Genomic DNA, 12,818 nt, shown 5'->3' with positions numbered 1-12,818 from the left:
TTTTCTTTTGTTTCTCTTGCCTTTGGAGATGTGTCATGAAAAAGTTTGCTTTGGCCGATGTCAAAGAGGTTTCAGCCTATGTTCTCCTCTATGATTTTGATGGATTCCTGTCTCACATCGAGGTCTTTCATCCATTTGGATTTTATCTTTGTGTATGGTGTGAGAGAGTGGTCAAGTTTCATTCTTTTGCTTGTAGCTGTCCAATTTTCCCAGCACCATTTATTGAAGAGACTGTCTTTTTTCCACCGGATGTTTTTTCCTGCTTTATCAAAGATTAGTTGCCCAAAGAGCTGAGGGTCCATTTCTGGGTTCTCTATTCTGTTCCATTGGTCTATGTGTCTGTTTTTGTGCCAGTACCATGCTGTCTTTGTGATCACAGCTTTGTAGTACAGCTCAAAATCGAAATTCGTTGCAATTTAATTGGCAAACAAGTTCATAGCACTAGTAGAGTGGATTATTCTAGAAATCTGACTCTTCCATTTGTCCTAATGGCTGACATATTTCTATACATCTGTGCATACATCTGCACATTTATTTAATATGCTTTAGACAGTGCAGATTTCTTTTCGATGAGAAAGATGGGCGTGGATTTCCAGCAGTACCATTTCAATGGTTATTTGCATTTCCTTGATTGTATATATTACATTTGCCTGCGACTGAAACATTTTATCTTTTTGACAATTTTTCTGTTTTCTCAGCTGCCTGGAGATAAATCAGTAAATTAGATATCTGTGAGTCTTAGCATTGCATCTTAGCTCCATTAGCAAATATGATAAATGATCTATCCCTTTTGACAGTTTATTTCCATTAATAAGTAATTCTAATGGTAGAGGTCATCTCTGGAGCCCACCTCCAGAGAATCCTCTAAGAAATATTACCCCGTTTGGAATATGGTTTCTAGAAGTGTTATTAATAAGTGAACAGTGTTACCCACACAGACATCATTTGTAAGAGGCTGTTAACAACAGATCACAGAAGGATTTCACATGATAGCGGATTATAGGACTATGTATGTGGCCCGATTGGTGTGTTGATTTTCTGTGACAAATTAAAACGTTTTTCCTTTCTCTTCCTAATCCCTTTTAGCTATTTGAGCCCACAGAATGTGGAAATGGATATGTGGAAGCTGGGGAGGAATGTGACTGTGGTTTACACGTGGTAGGTATAAGAGATCTTTCCTACCTTCAACGCAGCTCCTCCCCAGAGCAAACAAGAATAGCGAGAAGCCTACAGGGTCCTTCTTTGTGGTCTTACTGCCTTTCTTTCTCATCTCTCTCATCAATGCTTAATCCCAGCTCAGACATGTTAGAATTAATCATGTCCTTACAGTCTTGTTTGAAGAAAACCTAATGGGTTCTTCTAATCAAATCTCCTACCTCCTAAACATTCATAGCTCATATTTATCCCATTCACATTTTACCAAATCACGAAATATTCTTTCCATGATGTGTATTATTTTTGTTTTTATAAAACTAGGTAGAGTCTTGGGGTGCCTGGCTGGCTCAGTCAGCAGAACGTGACTCTTGATCTTGGGATTGCGAGTTCAAGCCCCATGTTGGGTGTAGAAAGTACTTAAAAATAAAATATTAAAAAAAAAACCCAGAACTAGATAGTCTTAAGAATATATTGGAGCTAAACGAAGGTGAGGTGCTTGCTAAGAAATAAGCTTACTTTTTGGTAGAGAAGCCCTCTCACAGAAGATCGCACTTTGCTGGAAAATATGGCAGGAAGGAATATTATCATTGTTTAAAGTGGTTACTTCCTGAAATATTTGCTTTTTATTGTATAAGTCTCCTCACGTGGATTATACATAAGTTGCATCTGGGGAGAGGGTTGAATAACCAGCCTGTAAGCGTTCTCATTTACTCACGTGAAGTATTTCCTCTAGGAATGCTACGGATTGTGCTGTAAGAAATGCTCTCTCTCCAACGGGGCCCACTGCAGCGATGGGCCGTGCTGTAACAATACCTCATGTCTCGTGAGTCACCTGACACTCTCGTCTTCCTTTTCATGGACGTTGTTAGCTAAGTCTCTCAAAGTGTACATCGACCATTTGTAGAGCTTGCCACACATTTGTTGATTGACCTGTGCTTTCGCAATTTTGTAGAATCAGTAAAGCTATCAAAATTCTGTGGGTCAAAACATTTACCTTTCTGTGATGCACTATCATCTGTCCTGTCCTTCAGTGCCTCCTTCAGAAAATATACGTATACTCCTTCTAAAATAAACATTGAGAGTTCCCCTGCTAATGCAGACGCAAACCGCATTAGCTGGTAGAATAGAAGAGGGACAATTCCTGTGGCCTTTTTTTTTTTTTTTAAAGATTTTATTTATTTATTTGACAGAGATAGAGACAGCCAGCGAGAGAGGGAACACAAGCAGGGGGAGTGGGAGAGGAAGAAACAGGCTCACAGCAGAGGACCCTGATATGGGGCTCGATCCCATAACGCCAGGATCACGCCCTGAGCCGAAGGCAGACGCTTAACCGCTGTGCCACCCAGGCGCCCTTCCTGTGGTCTTTTTAATAATATGACCTACTTATAACATTTTTCTTTAAATTTATTACTATGTATATGTACCTTTATTTTGGACTTCATTTATTTTGGACCGTGAACCTAAAACCTAGTGCTTACGTTTTTTATGCTTGGTTTTTTAAAATCCCCTATAAAGGCAAGAAAGCTAGATAAAGAAGTAATCTACATGTGTGTATTTATATGTGTATATATACAGCTTATTCGTGTATGGACATAGTTCACGTCCATCTGTAGAACCTCCATCAGTTTTTGAAGAGTCATTTTTTTAAATCTTTCTTTTCATTTACTAAATCTCTAATATTCCTTATAACCATAAAGCTACATGATTTTATTATTTCATTCAATGCCAAGAGGTATTAGGCATTACGGTATTTTAAGAAATTCTAGCTTAGTTGCCTTCTGTTCCCCACCAGATTATAAATTGCTTGACATCAGGGGTCTCTTCCCTTCATCTTTTACCCACCCCCGCAATGTGATTGGTGTCGCCGAAAGGCGTTCATGAAAATTCACTGAAATTTGATTGTATATATTTAGCTAAAGCAAGATTAAGATCCAAGCTAATAGGTACAATTAGTGAAGGTTGGGTGTGTGTATCAATCTTCAGAGATATCTTAAATGTTTATATTTTAGTGATTTGCTCTTTTGTTTTAAATCATACTACTCTATCTTATTTATGTACTTGCCATTACCTTGTTTTCCAAAAGTAATACTCTGAGACTGTGGGTTTTGAAATCTGTACATTTAATGCCTTGGTTAATGATTCATATTTACTATAGAGAGTGGTATCTGGGCCTTGTCTGTATTTCGCAACTATCTTGCTAATTTGTAAAAAGAGTTTGGTACCATGAGAGACTACGGATTCCGGAAAACAAACTGAGGTTTTAAGGGGGGGGGGTTTAAGGCATGTTTGCATGGAGCACTGGGTGTTATACGCAAACAATGAATCATGAAACACTACATCAAAAACTCATGATGTGCTGTATGGTGACTAACATAACATAATACTATAAATAAATAAATAGAGTTTGGTAATGGTTATGAGAGAATATCTGAATTATTGGTGAATATAACAATGCTAAGTATTTGAAATATTAATTAACACTAGCTCCTAATATTGAATTTTGATTTGCAGTTTCAGCCGCGAGGGTATGAATGTCGGGATGCTGTGAATGGGTGCGATATTACTGAATATTGTACTGGAGACTCTGGCCAGGTATGACAAACTGAGTTTTTAAATAGTACATTTTACTTGCAAATGTTGTACACATGGGAAAGCTTTCAGTTGAGGTACATGTGTGAATATGATTTGGTTTCTTTGTTTTTTGTTTTGTTTTACTTTGTTTTCTAGTAATATCTAGATCTCCACTATGCCTTTATTTTAGGAACATTTATTATGTTTCCTGAACCTAGATCTCTTTTTTCTTCCAAATTTCCCCTTCATAATTAGTTCCCTTTATATGGTTTCTACCCAACGAATTGATTTTTCTTTCTGTCCCCACATCTAAAATAGTCTGTTCACACTGAAAGAGTTAATGTATTGTTTTCCAAACATTTGTAAGCCACCAAGCCCTTTCTTCTAAGGAAAATTTTGTTGTATGTGCACCGTAGAAAGGAGAGAACAAGTAACGCTGCTCTGATTGAAGAGGGATCGGAAGCAGGTGTCCACCTCTCTCGGTCCTTCACTAACTCTCCCCCACCTACATTGTCTAGCATCATGGCCCATATGCTTTGGTGTGGTCTTCTTCACATTAAAACTTACTATAACGTTATGATTAATGTTGCCTACTAGCATTTCTTCCTTATACCATTTTTATGCTTTAAAAATATATATCACGTTATTTTAAGTCTTTATTTTTCATTGAAATGGACATTCGCTGAGCATCTGCTCTGTGCCAAGCACTGCTGTAGATGTTGGGATATGGTAGGAACAAGATAGGCAAGTCCTTGCCCTTCTGGAACTTAAATTCTGCTGGGTGGAGAAATAAGTCAACAAGAACAGCTGATGGTACTAAGTGCTAAGTGTAACTCTGGGGGATGTGGGGTGGGGGTCTTTAGGTGTGGTGCTCAGGTGTATTTTCCTGGAAGAATTGACATTTAAGTAGAAAGGCATGGAAGGAAGAGCTAGTCAGAAAACAGTATGTAAGGAAGCTTGGCTTCTTCAAGAAATGCAGTGAAGGTGGGGATTCCCAGAGAGTAGTGGGGAAAAAACAAGAAGTCCGGAATTAAGGCAGTGAGGGAATAGGTAAGAACTTGGGATTTCATTCTACTTTTATTTTTGCTCTGACAGGAATTCAAAAACATGTTCCTGTACTGTTACAGTTTTTATAAACACCCCTTTTACAGTTGCATGAGAGCCTGTCATGTGGATTCATCAGTTGACTTGTGACTTGTTATCCAGTGGTGGGTATTTAGGTTGTTGGCAGTTTTTCATTATTATAATTAATACGGCAGATATCTTTCTGCATCTTTAAGAGTATTTCGTGTTCAGGATTCACTCCTTAGGATAAATTGCCCAGAAATGGAATTATCTGTTGCCAGGTATTATGGTTTCCAAGGGGGTCCCCATAAATAGAGTACAGTTGGAGGTCAGACTACCATTTTTCATATTGAAAATGGCCAAGTTGAAAGCCATAACTTAGTGTGAGAACTAAAGGAGCCTCTGTAGGGGCACCTGGGTGGCTCAGCCGTTAAGCGTCTGCCTTCGGCTCAGGTCATGATCTCAGGGTTCTGGGATCGAGCCCCGCGTTGGGCTCCCTGTTCAGCGGGAAGCCCGCTTCTCCCTCTCCCACTCTCCCTGCTTGTGTTCCCTCTCTCACTGTGTCTCTCTCTGTCAAATAAAAAAAAAAAAATCTTTAAAGGAGCCTCTTTATAGATCCCATATTCAGGCTGTAGAAACAGGTTATTGACAAAAGTGGGTCTGGAGCAACTTCTGCTTGCAAAGATGAGCCCTTGTCTTGTATGTCTTGGAGGAGCAGCGAGGATAGTATGATTTATGTGAGTAGGCAAGAGAAGAATGGCGGAACTGAGCCAAAGGGCTGGTAATTCCTCCCAGGTTTGTCAGCCGGTCGGTGGGTCACTCTACCTGCCTCGGGGGGAAGTGGGTGTAGGAGCAGAGTAGCTGGAGGTACCCTGAGTTCCCCTCACTGAGAAAAAACAAGAGGAGACAGAAACAGGTTTCTAACTAACCCTTTTGAAAGTTCTTGATGTATATTATCTGAGATTCAATGCAAAGGGACCCTTTTAAGGATGTGATACAGTGAAATATGTTCAGGCTATTCTTTATTGATTTTTATGCATATCTGTATCTTCTATTTAGATATCTAAATAGGTTTCTTTGCAATTTTCCTAGAATATAGTGAAAGGGTGTAAGAATTGTGGGTTCTGTGTTTTGTGCCAAGTTTTACGTTTTGTGACAATCCTGGTATGCTGTTTCGCTGAGTTGTATTTTTAGGTTTGTAGAATACTACTATTCTTATACCCATCATACATGGTTTTGGTTCTGTGTGTTCAGCTCTTTTCAAAGTGCAGTTTTTTCATTTCAGCCTTGAATTCCTGAATTGCCATAGAATTTACGGGAAGTAAGACTTTTATAATGAGGGCTCTATGTTCAACTTAATATTCTATTTCTAAATTTTTAAAACTTTTTTTTTTTAAGATTTTACTTATTTACTTGAGAGAGAGAGTAGGAGTGAGATCAAGAGCAAGCGGGGGGTGGGGGGCAAGGGAAAGGGACAAGCAGACTCCACACTGAGTGTGGATCCCAGTCCAGGGCTCCATCTCGGGGCCCTGAGATCATGCCTGAGCCGAAATCAAGAGTCGGATGCTTAACCGACTGAACCACCCACGTGCCCTAAAACGTTCCTTTTGCCTCATGTATGTAAGGTGAGAATTGCACTGTTAGATTAATTTCTCAGTGGCATATTAGAATAGCAAGTTCTTTTAGCAATAATTTCCTTATATGACCAGAATGTGCCTGAAATAGATAATTGGAGTAGAGGGAGTTAAGATCCCCCAGAATTCTTCTGCTTTGTAAGAGTCAGTGAGCTTTGAATTTAATTGGCAGTAATTATGATTAGGAAAAGGGGATCTCAGAGAATCTCTGCATCCCTGAGAATCGGCATCATTGGCAACCCTATGACTTTGTGTCTTGTATCTTCATGTCTTTGCTTAATTTTGATATTAGCATTTACTGATACCTCTGAGCTACTTTTTAAATTCACAGTTTATCACAGAATAAACAATACTTGTGCAACTGAGAGAAATCCTTGGCAAACGATACTGATGATATAATAAAGGTATTTTTGAAAGATGTGGGAAATGTATCTTGTTAGTGCTATAAGAGATACCATCTATATGGGTGGCATAGCACAATTAAAAATAAGCACATTTAAATGCTGCTGCACTGTTGAAGCCTGCCTCCTGTGAACCTTCCTGCACAGCCTGAAAGTGGGGGCTGGGATGGCATTTAGAGACTGAATCCAGAGCACTACTCACAGGCAGAATATAGCGCTCAGATTTATAGTTCTTCTGTTTTAAATGTCCCCAGAGAATGTAAGACATGCCGTAATTTCCCATTTTAAACCTTTTAGTGATAAGCAACTTGCTTTTATTAGCCTAAATGAGAAATAAATTGATTAGAAATCATGCATGTAGCTGTAACAGTTTATAATCGGGGCTTTTAAAATTATTATTAGTAAAGAGTTCTACAAAAATTTTTTATTGAAACATCACAAAAGTCAACTATGATAAATTAATTGTAGACCCTGATATACCTATTCTAATAGCAACATTTCTTTTGCATTTTTGTTCGATGGGATTGTTTTCGTCTCGGAGTAAGTGAGTAATTACCGTTAGTTGATTCATAAGCTACTGATTGCATTTGGAGTGGATTTGGGTGGATGAAGGAGGCCACTATGAGCTCTGTTTCTGTGCTGTTGGCCCAGTAGGCCAGGTTTTGGTGCTGATAATTACGTCCTTTGAGTAGTCACCATCAGATTGATTGAAAAGCTGTAGTGAATGAAAGCTTATATGAAAGGCAGTTATTCTTTAGAAAGATATAGAACCAAAGCATTTTATCTCAAAGTGTTCCTTTGTAAGTTAGTGCTTCTTAGCAATTGCAAATTCTTAATTCTATTACCTTTCTATAGTGAACTTGATAAACAGCTTGACAGGTACAGGACAGAGTAACTTTTTTTTGAAAGATTTTATTTATTTATTTGAGAGAGAGCACAAGTGGGGGGGAGGGTCAGAGGGAGAAGGAGAAGCAGACTCCCCGCTGAGCAGGGAGCCTGATTCAGGGCTTGATCCCAGGACCCTGCGATCATGACCAGAGCTGAAGGCAGACGCTTAACCGACTGAGCCACCCAGGTGCCCCAGAACGGAGTACCTTAATTGTGTTCGTATGGGTCATTCATTCATTTATCTAGTTAGCCAATAGTAATTGAGCAGCTACTCAATAATAATTGAGCCCGGTTTTGTTCTAGATGCGAGAGAGGCAGCAGGGAACAATAATACAATGCCTGCCTTCCGGGAGCTCACACTGGGATGAGGACAATAGACAAACAAATAAGTAACGTATGTGACTTTGAGGTGATAAGTCCTACGGAGAAGAAAAACACCAGGAAATGGGGAATGGAGAATGCCAACATGGGAGGGGTTACAGGTTTTGAGAGCAAACCATGCAGAAACCTGGGGGGAAGATTGAAGGAAGGGCAAGGGCAAAGGCCGTGGGCTGGAAGCATGCCTGGCACATCGGCAGAGAGTCCAATCAGTTGTGGCAGAGCAGGGATGAGGTCAGAGAGAGGATGGAATTGGGGGGGCAGCAAATGCATATCATGTTGAACTTTGACGTCCATTGAGTACGTTGGGAAGCCATTGAGCAGAGGAGCAGCGTGATGTGATTTATGTGTTTAGAAGGACACCCAGTAGCTGAATAGACTAGGGTAGAAGCAGGGCAATCAGTCGGAGGCGGCTGCATAATTCAGGTGAGGCATGATGGCGGATTGGAGGGGGGCTGGCAGTGGAGACGGAGAAAAGTGGTCAGATTGTGATTCTAGTTTGAAGGTAGATCCAGTAGGATTTGTTGACAGACTGGAAGGAGGGTGGGAAGGAAGGAGAGACACAGAGGATGACTTCATGAGCGGGGCAGTCCCTTACCGAGAAGGCGAAGACTGGGGGAGAGACCCCGGTGCACACTGCTGTTGTTTTGTACTCACTTGCTTTCCCTGTGTGTTGCTTTTTCTTTGCATATTTGCTTTGAACACTGTCCTAGAGCCTTTGACTTGAACCGTCTTCAGCTCTCTCAGATGTGGCAAATAAAATGCGTGGAGAATAAAAGTTTTAATTCATTCAGGGTAATGTTTTGGGAAAATGAAGTATGCTTTTAAACAATGACTTGATAAATAGACCTGGAAAAGAAATAGCCATCCCATCACAATTGTTCTAGTAACACGTCAGAGAGGTCAGAGACGTAATGAAGATGCAAGCACTCACATTGAGTTGAAAGAGTATTTCTTCTTTTTCAATAATGTGGCCTACAGGTGAGCGTCAGGGGTGTCGAACGCAGATTTGACATTTCCCAGGGCTGAGAAAGGTCCTGTGAGTTAGCTCCCGAATGTGTCCACTCCTACATAACAAGCTGATTCATGCCCTTCGTTGTCCATGTTAATTCCTTCTACTTTTGACTCTGTAGGCAAGCGAATGTAAGTTCTTATTCTAGTCCACCTCATAGAAGACAGAGAAATAAAAAGTACTCACTGCATGGATGAATTTATTATTTTTACCAATAATAGAAGTAGTTTGGATAACCTTTTTAAGGGGTTACTCATGTTTTTCTATACATTCCCAACTATATATTCACCATGCTTACTTTTTTTTCTTTTTTACATTTTTATATATTGTACACACAATGTGAAGGTCCTTATGTTGAATGTTAACGAAAAACATTGTATTTTTTCAGTGCCCACCAAACCTTCATAAGCAAGATGGATATGCATGCAATCAAAATCAGGTATCCTGGCCTAAAAGTTTTCAATGTAATTTTAAAAGGACTAGTTTGTGAGGTTTTGTTTTGTTTTGTTTTGTTTTCCTTTCTGATGAATATAACTTCGAAAGGAAATCACAGCTCAAAGAACCATACGTTATTGCGATGGACTTTTAATTCAGTGTTACTTCATGGCATATCAAATACTAAATATAGTAATATATTTACCTCTGGTGACAAATTGTCCAGATTGAGGGCAAGGAAAAAAACACAATGACTAAAGAATCAGGAATCTAATTTATTGAGTTGTGACCATCTTTCAATAACGTCAGCCTATTGTGGGAAAATATGACTATTATAATGTGCTATCATATGTGATCATGTGGGTTTTGTCTTTTCTGAAGCCATGTTCTAATGTAACATTCATACCCCAAAGAATCATTCTGGAATCGCCCAAGGAAGTGTACCAACTTTTGTTTTCCATAAAATTTAAAATTTCAGAGGATTAGCTTTGACTTAAAGAGCCGTACTCTGAGGTCTGTTCTGAGTTTTAGATTTAACTGTCTGCTGTGCTTCCCTTAAGACGTTTGTGATTTTTATTTTCGCTGTGAAAATATTGGGGTATGGAGTGAAAAAACAGATCAGCTTACCTAAAACAATAAAAGGAGACCTTGCAGTGCCAATCTGGGGGAAGGGAATGGGCTGCGTGGGCCTCCTAATGTGTGTCCCTGTCCCCAGGGCCGCTGTTACAATGGGGAGTGCAAGACCCGGGACAACCAGTGTCAGCACGTGTGGGGGACAAGTAAGTCGCGTTTTCCTGCTTAGTGATTGCACACGGGTTTCTCTGTGTATTATCCTGCTCTGCCAGTCTCGCTGAAGACATGGATAGCTTGGAGTGATGTTTTTATTTTATTTTTTAAGATTTATTAATTTATTTTAGGCAGAGAGTAAGGGGAGGAGGGGCAGAGAGAGAGAGGGAGAGAGGATCTCAATCAGGCTCCGTGCTGAGTGCAGATCTCCATGCAGGGCTCGATCCCATGACCCCGAGACCATGACCTGAGCCAAAACCAAGAGTTGGGTGCTTAACCGACTGTGCCACCCAGGTGCCCCTGAAGTGATAGCTTTAAGGATGAGAATAAAGAGAACTGTGAATCTCAATCACAAAACCACAGAAAACAGCTGTTGAAGCTGGGGACTTGTCAGAACCAAGGCGTGTCAGGCAGTGATGGGGCTGTCAGAGAGGGGAGGCCACATGCACTTGCACAGATTGGGTTCCATGGGGCGGTCACAGTATTATCCAGCCACTTGTGTGATTCACTCTGTACCTTGGATTTAACCACTACCCCTCAGGTTAGCCTTCTGTTCCTTTACCCCAGGGAAGTAGCAGACTTATTTTTTAAATTCTGTAGTTGTATATCTCAGTTTGAAGGGAAGAAATCAGGTCCTTCCTGAGGTGCAGACCCAGAGATTTGGGTACATGGTCCTGGCTCTCAGTATGTTCCCTAAATGTTAATGCACATACATTCTTTTTTTTTTTTTTTTTTTTTTTGAGAGAGAGTGAGAGAGAGCATGAGCAGGGGTGGGGGAAGGGGAGAGGCAGAGGGAGAAGCAGACTCCAGACTCCCTGCTGAGCAGAGAGTCTCAATTACATGGGGCTCGATCCCAGGACCCTGGGATCATGACCTGAGCTGAAGCCAGACGCTTAGCTGACTGAGCCACCCAGGCGCCTCAATGCACTTACTCTCTTCCTCACATTTACGTTGCCCGTCCTGTGAACTTTAATTCATGGGGGCCAGACCACAGAGAGAAATGGGTCTGTCTTACTGGCTGAGACTGGGTCACCCCCAAAGGAAAAGAAAGCACATGAGATAACAGAGCCCCTGTAGGAGTGATTTCAGTGTTTGGCAAATATCATTTAACTGAAAGATTTACTTTCAGTGCTTCAGTTTTGACAGAGGAGAGATAATAGAGGCATATTTGTCTTTTAAAATGTTTAAATACCAAAACCCAAGTGTTGACATAAAATCTTAATTGCCTAAGATTTATAATATCTTTTAATACTCGTATAAAACAGGCCTAAGAATCTTTTTTATTTTTCTATGTGCCACTTTCCTAATTCCTGCTGATGATCATTCCTCCTTCCCTCCCTCAAGCCCACCAACAGGAATTGGGAATCAGTTTGTTTCTCAAGTTAAAAACAGCAGCATGTTAGAACTGTCTTGGAGTGGCTTGCAAGAGCCAAGTGGTAGATTTTGAGGAATTTCAGAATCCTGTCTCCATGCATTGGTAGCTTGAAATTAGCCATGCGTTACACCATGGAAATTGACATGATGGTATTTACACCATGGAAATCGGCAAACGCTACCAGAGGAATTTTTTTTTTCCTCTTTCTGGAGAACGGTTGTTAAACGTTTACCTGTGCACTGCTGGTTGTGCATAACAAAGACAACTAAGACACATTGTCTTCTGTGTGTGCTCTTCTCCAAAAGAGGCTTCCGGGTCTGACAAGTTCTGTTACGAGAAGCTGAACACAGAAGGCACGGAGAAGGGCAACTGCGGGAGGGACGGAGACCGCTGGATCCAGTGCAGCAAACAGTGAGTGGTCAGCTTTGGGGGCACGATGAGTGGGGCACGATTAGGAAGCCCTGATTCAAATGTGAATTGAGCATGAAATAAATATTACCGATTTTTAATAAATATTCAGCTATTTTAATTTGTACAGTACACATTTAAAAAAACACGTTAGTGTATCTAGAAGCAAATGGCTGTGGACCAAGCTGTTAACCACGGCATAGACTCTCAACATTTCTATAGAATTCAGAACATTTCTCATATGTTGTATTTTACTCAATGCTTGTTTTGAAAAGACACTTTGCTAAGATGTTACGAAATGCTGTTAGGTCTTAATTTTCTACTTTTGTGGGAACATATGGCCTATGAATGTCCTAGAATGCACAGAGCTCTACAAGCAAAATGTGTATACTGTATCTATTTGGGGGACAATTCAAAGTGAAGTAATATATATTTTTGATCCTTCCATGAGTGCAAACCACTTGATTTAATTAAACATCTAATGTCCATATCAGATTTTTTTTTCCCCTTCTAAAAAGCATCTAGTTGGTGCATTCTGGAGGCATCTTTACTCAGGAAGTGAGATATTTTCAGAGTACATTGGTAATATTTTCCCCAGATTAGTAGAGGAATGTTAAAATTGTGATTTAATGGTTCATTAAGGTTAACCCAATGACATGGATCTATGGGACCATCAAGTTATGGGCCAAATTTCCTTCGTATTCTTCCAT

The 12,818-nt window shown here is 40.2% G+C and overlaps 1 protein-coding gene across 1 annotated transcript in view; it reads left to right on the top strand.

Annotated features, from left to right (window-relative positions):
- Window positions 1–12,818, top strand: part of ADAM23 (ADAM metallopeptidase domain 23) — a 165,641-nt gene that overhangs the window by 127,456 nt on the left and 25,367 nt on the right. The window contains exons 16-21 of the mRNA XM_008687554.2: window positions 1,087–1,158; window positions 1,889–1,978; window positions 3,667–3,747; window positions 9,493–9,543; window positions 10,255–10,318; window positions 12,006–12,111. Coding sequence (XP_008685776.2) covers window positions 1,087–1,158; window positions 1,889–1,978; window positions 3,667–3,747; window positions 9,493–9,543; window positions 10,255–10,318; window positions 12,006–12,111 — 464 coding nt within the window. The remainder of the gene's footprint in view (window positions 1–1,086; window positions 1,159–1,888; window positions 1,979–3,666; window positions 3,748–9,492; window positions 9,544–10,254; window positions 10,319–12,005; window positions 12,112–12,818) is intronic.

The sequence above is a fragment of the Ursus maritimus genome, unplaced genomic scaffold (assembly GCF_017311325.1).
Source record: "Ursus maritimus isolate PB19 unplaced genomic scaffold, ASM1731132v1 scaffold_1, whole genome shotgun sequence".
Taxonomy (NCBI): Eukaryota; Metazoa; Chordata; class Mammalia; order Carnivora; family Ursidae; genus Ursus; species Ursus maritimus.
Note: the sequence above shows the minus strand (reverse complement) of the source record. Positions and strands in the feature narration are given on the sequence as shown.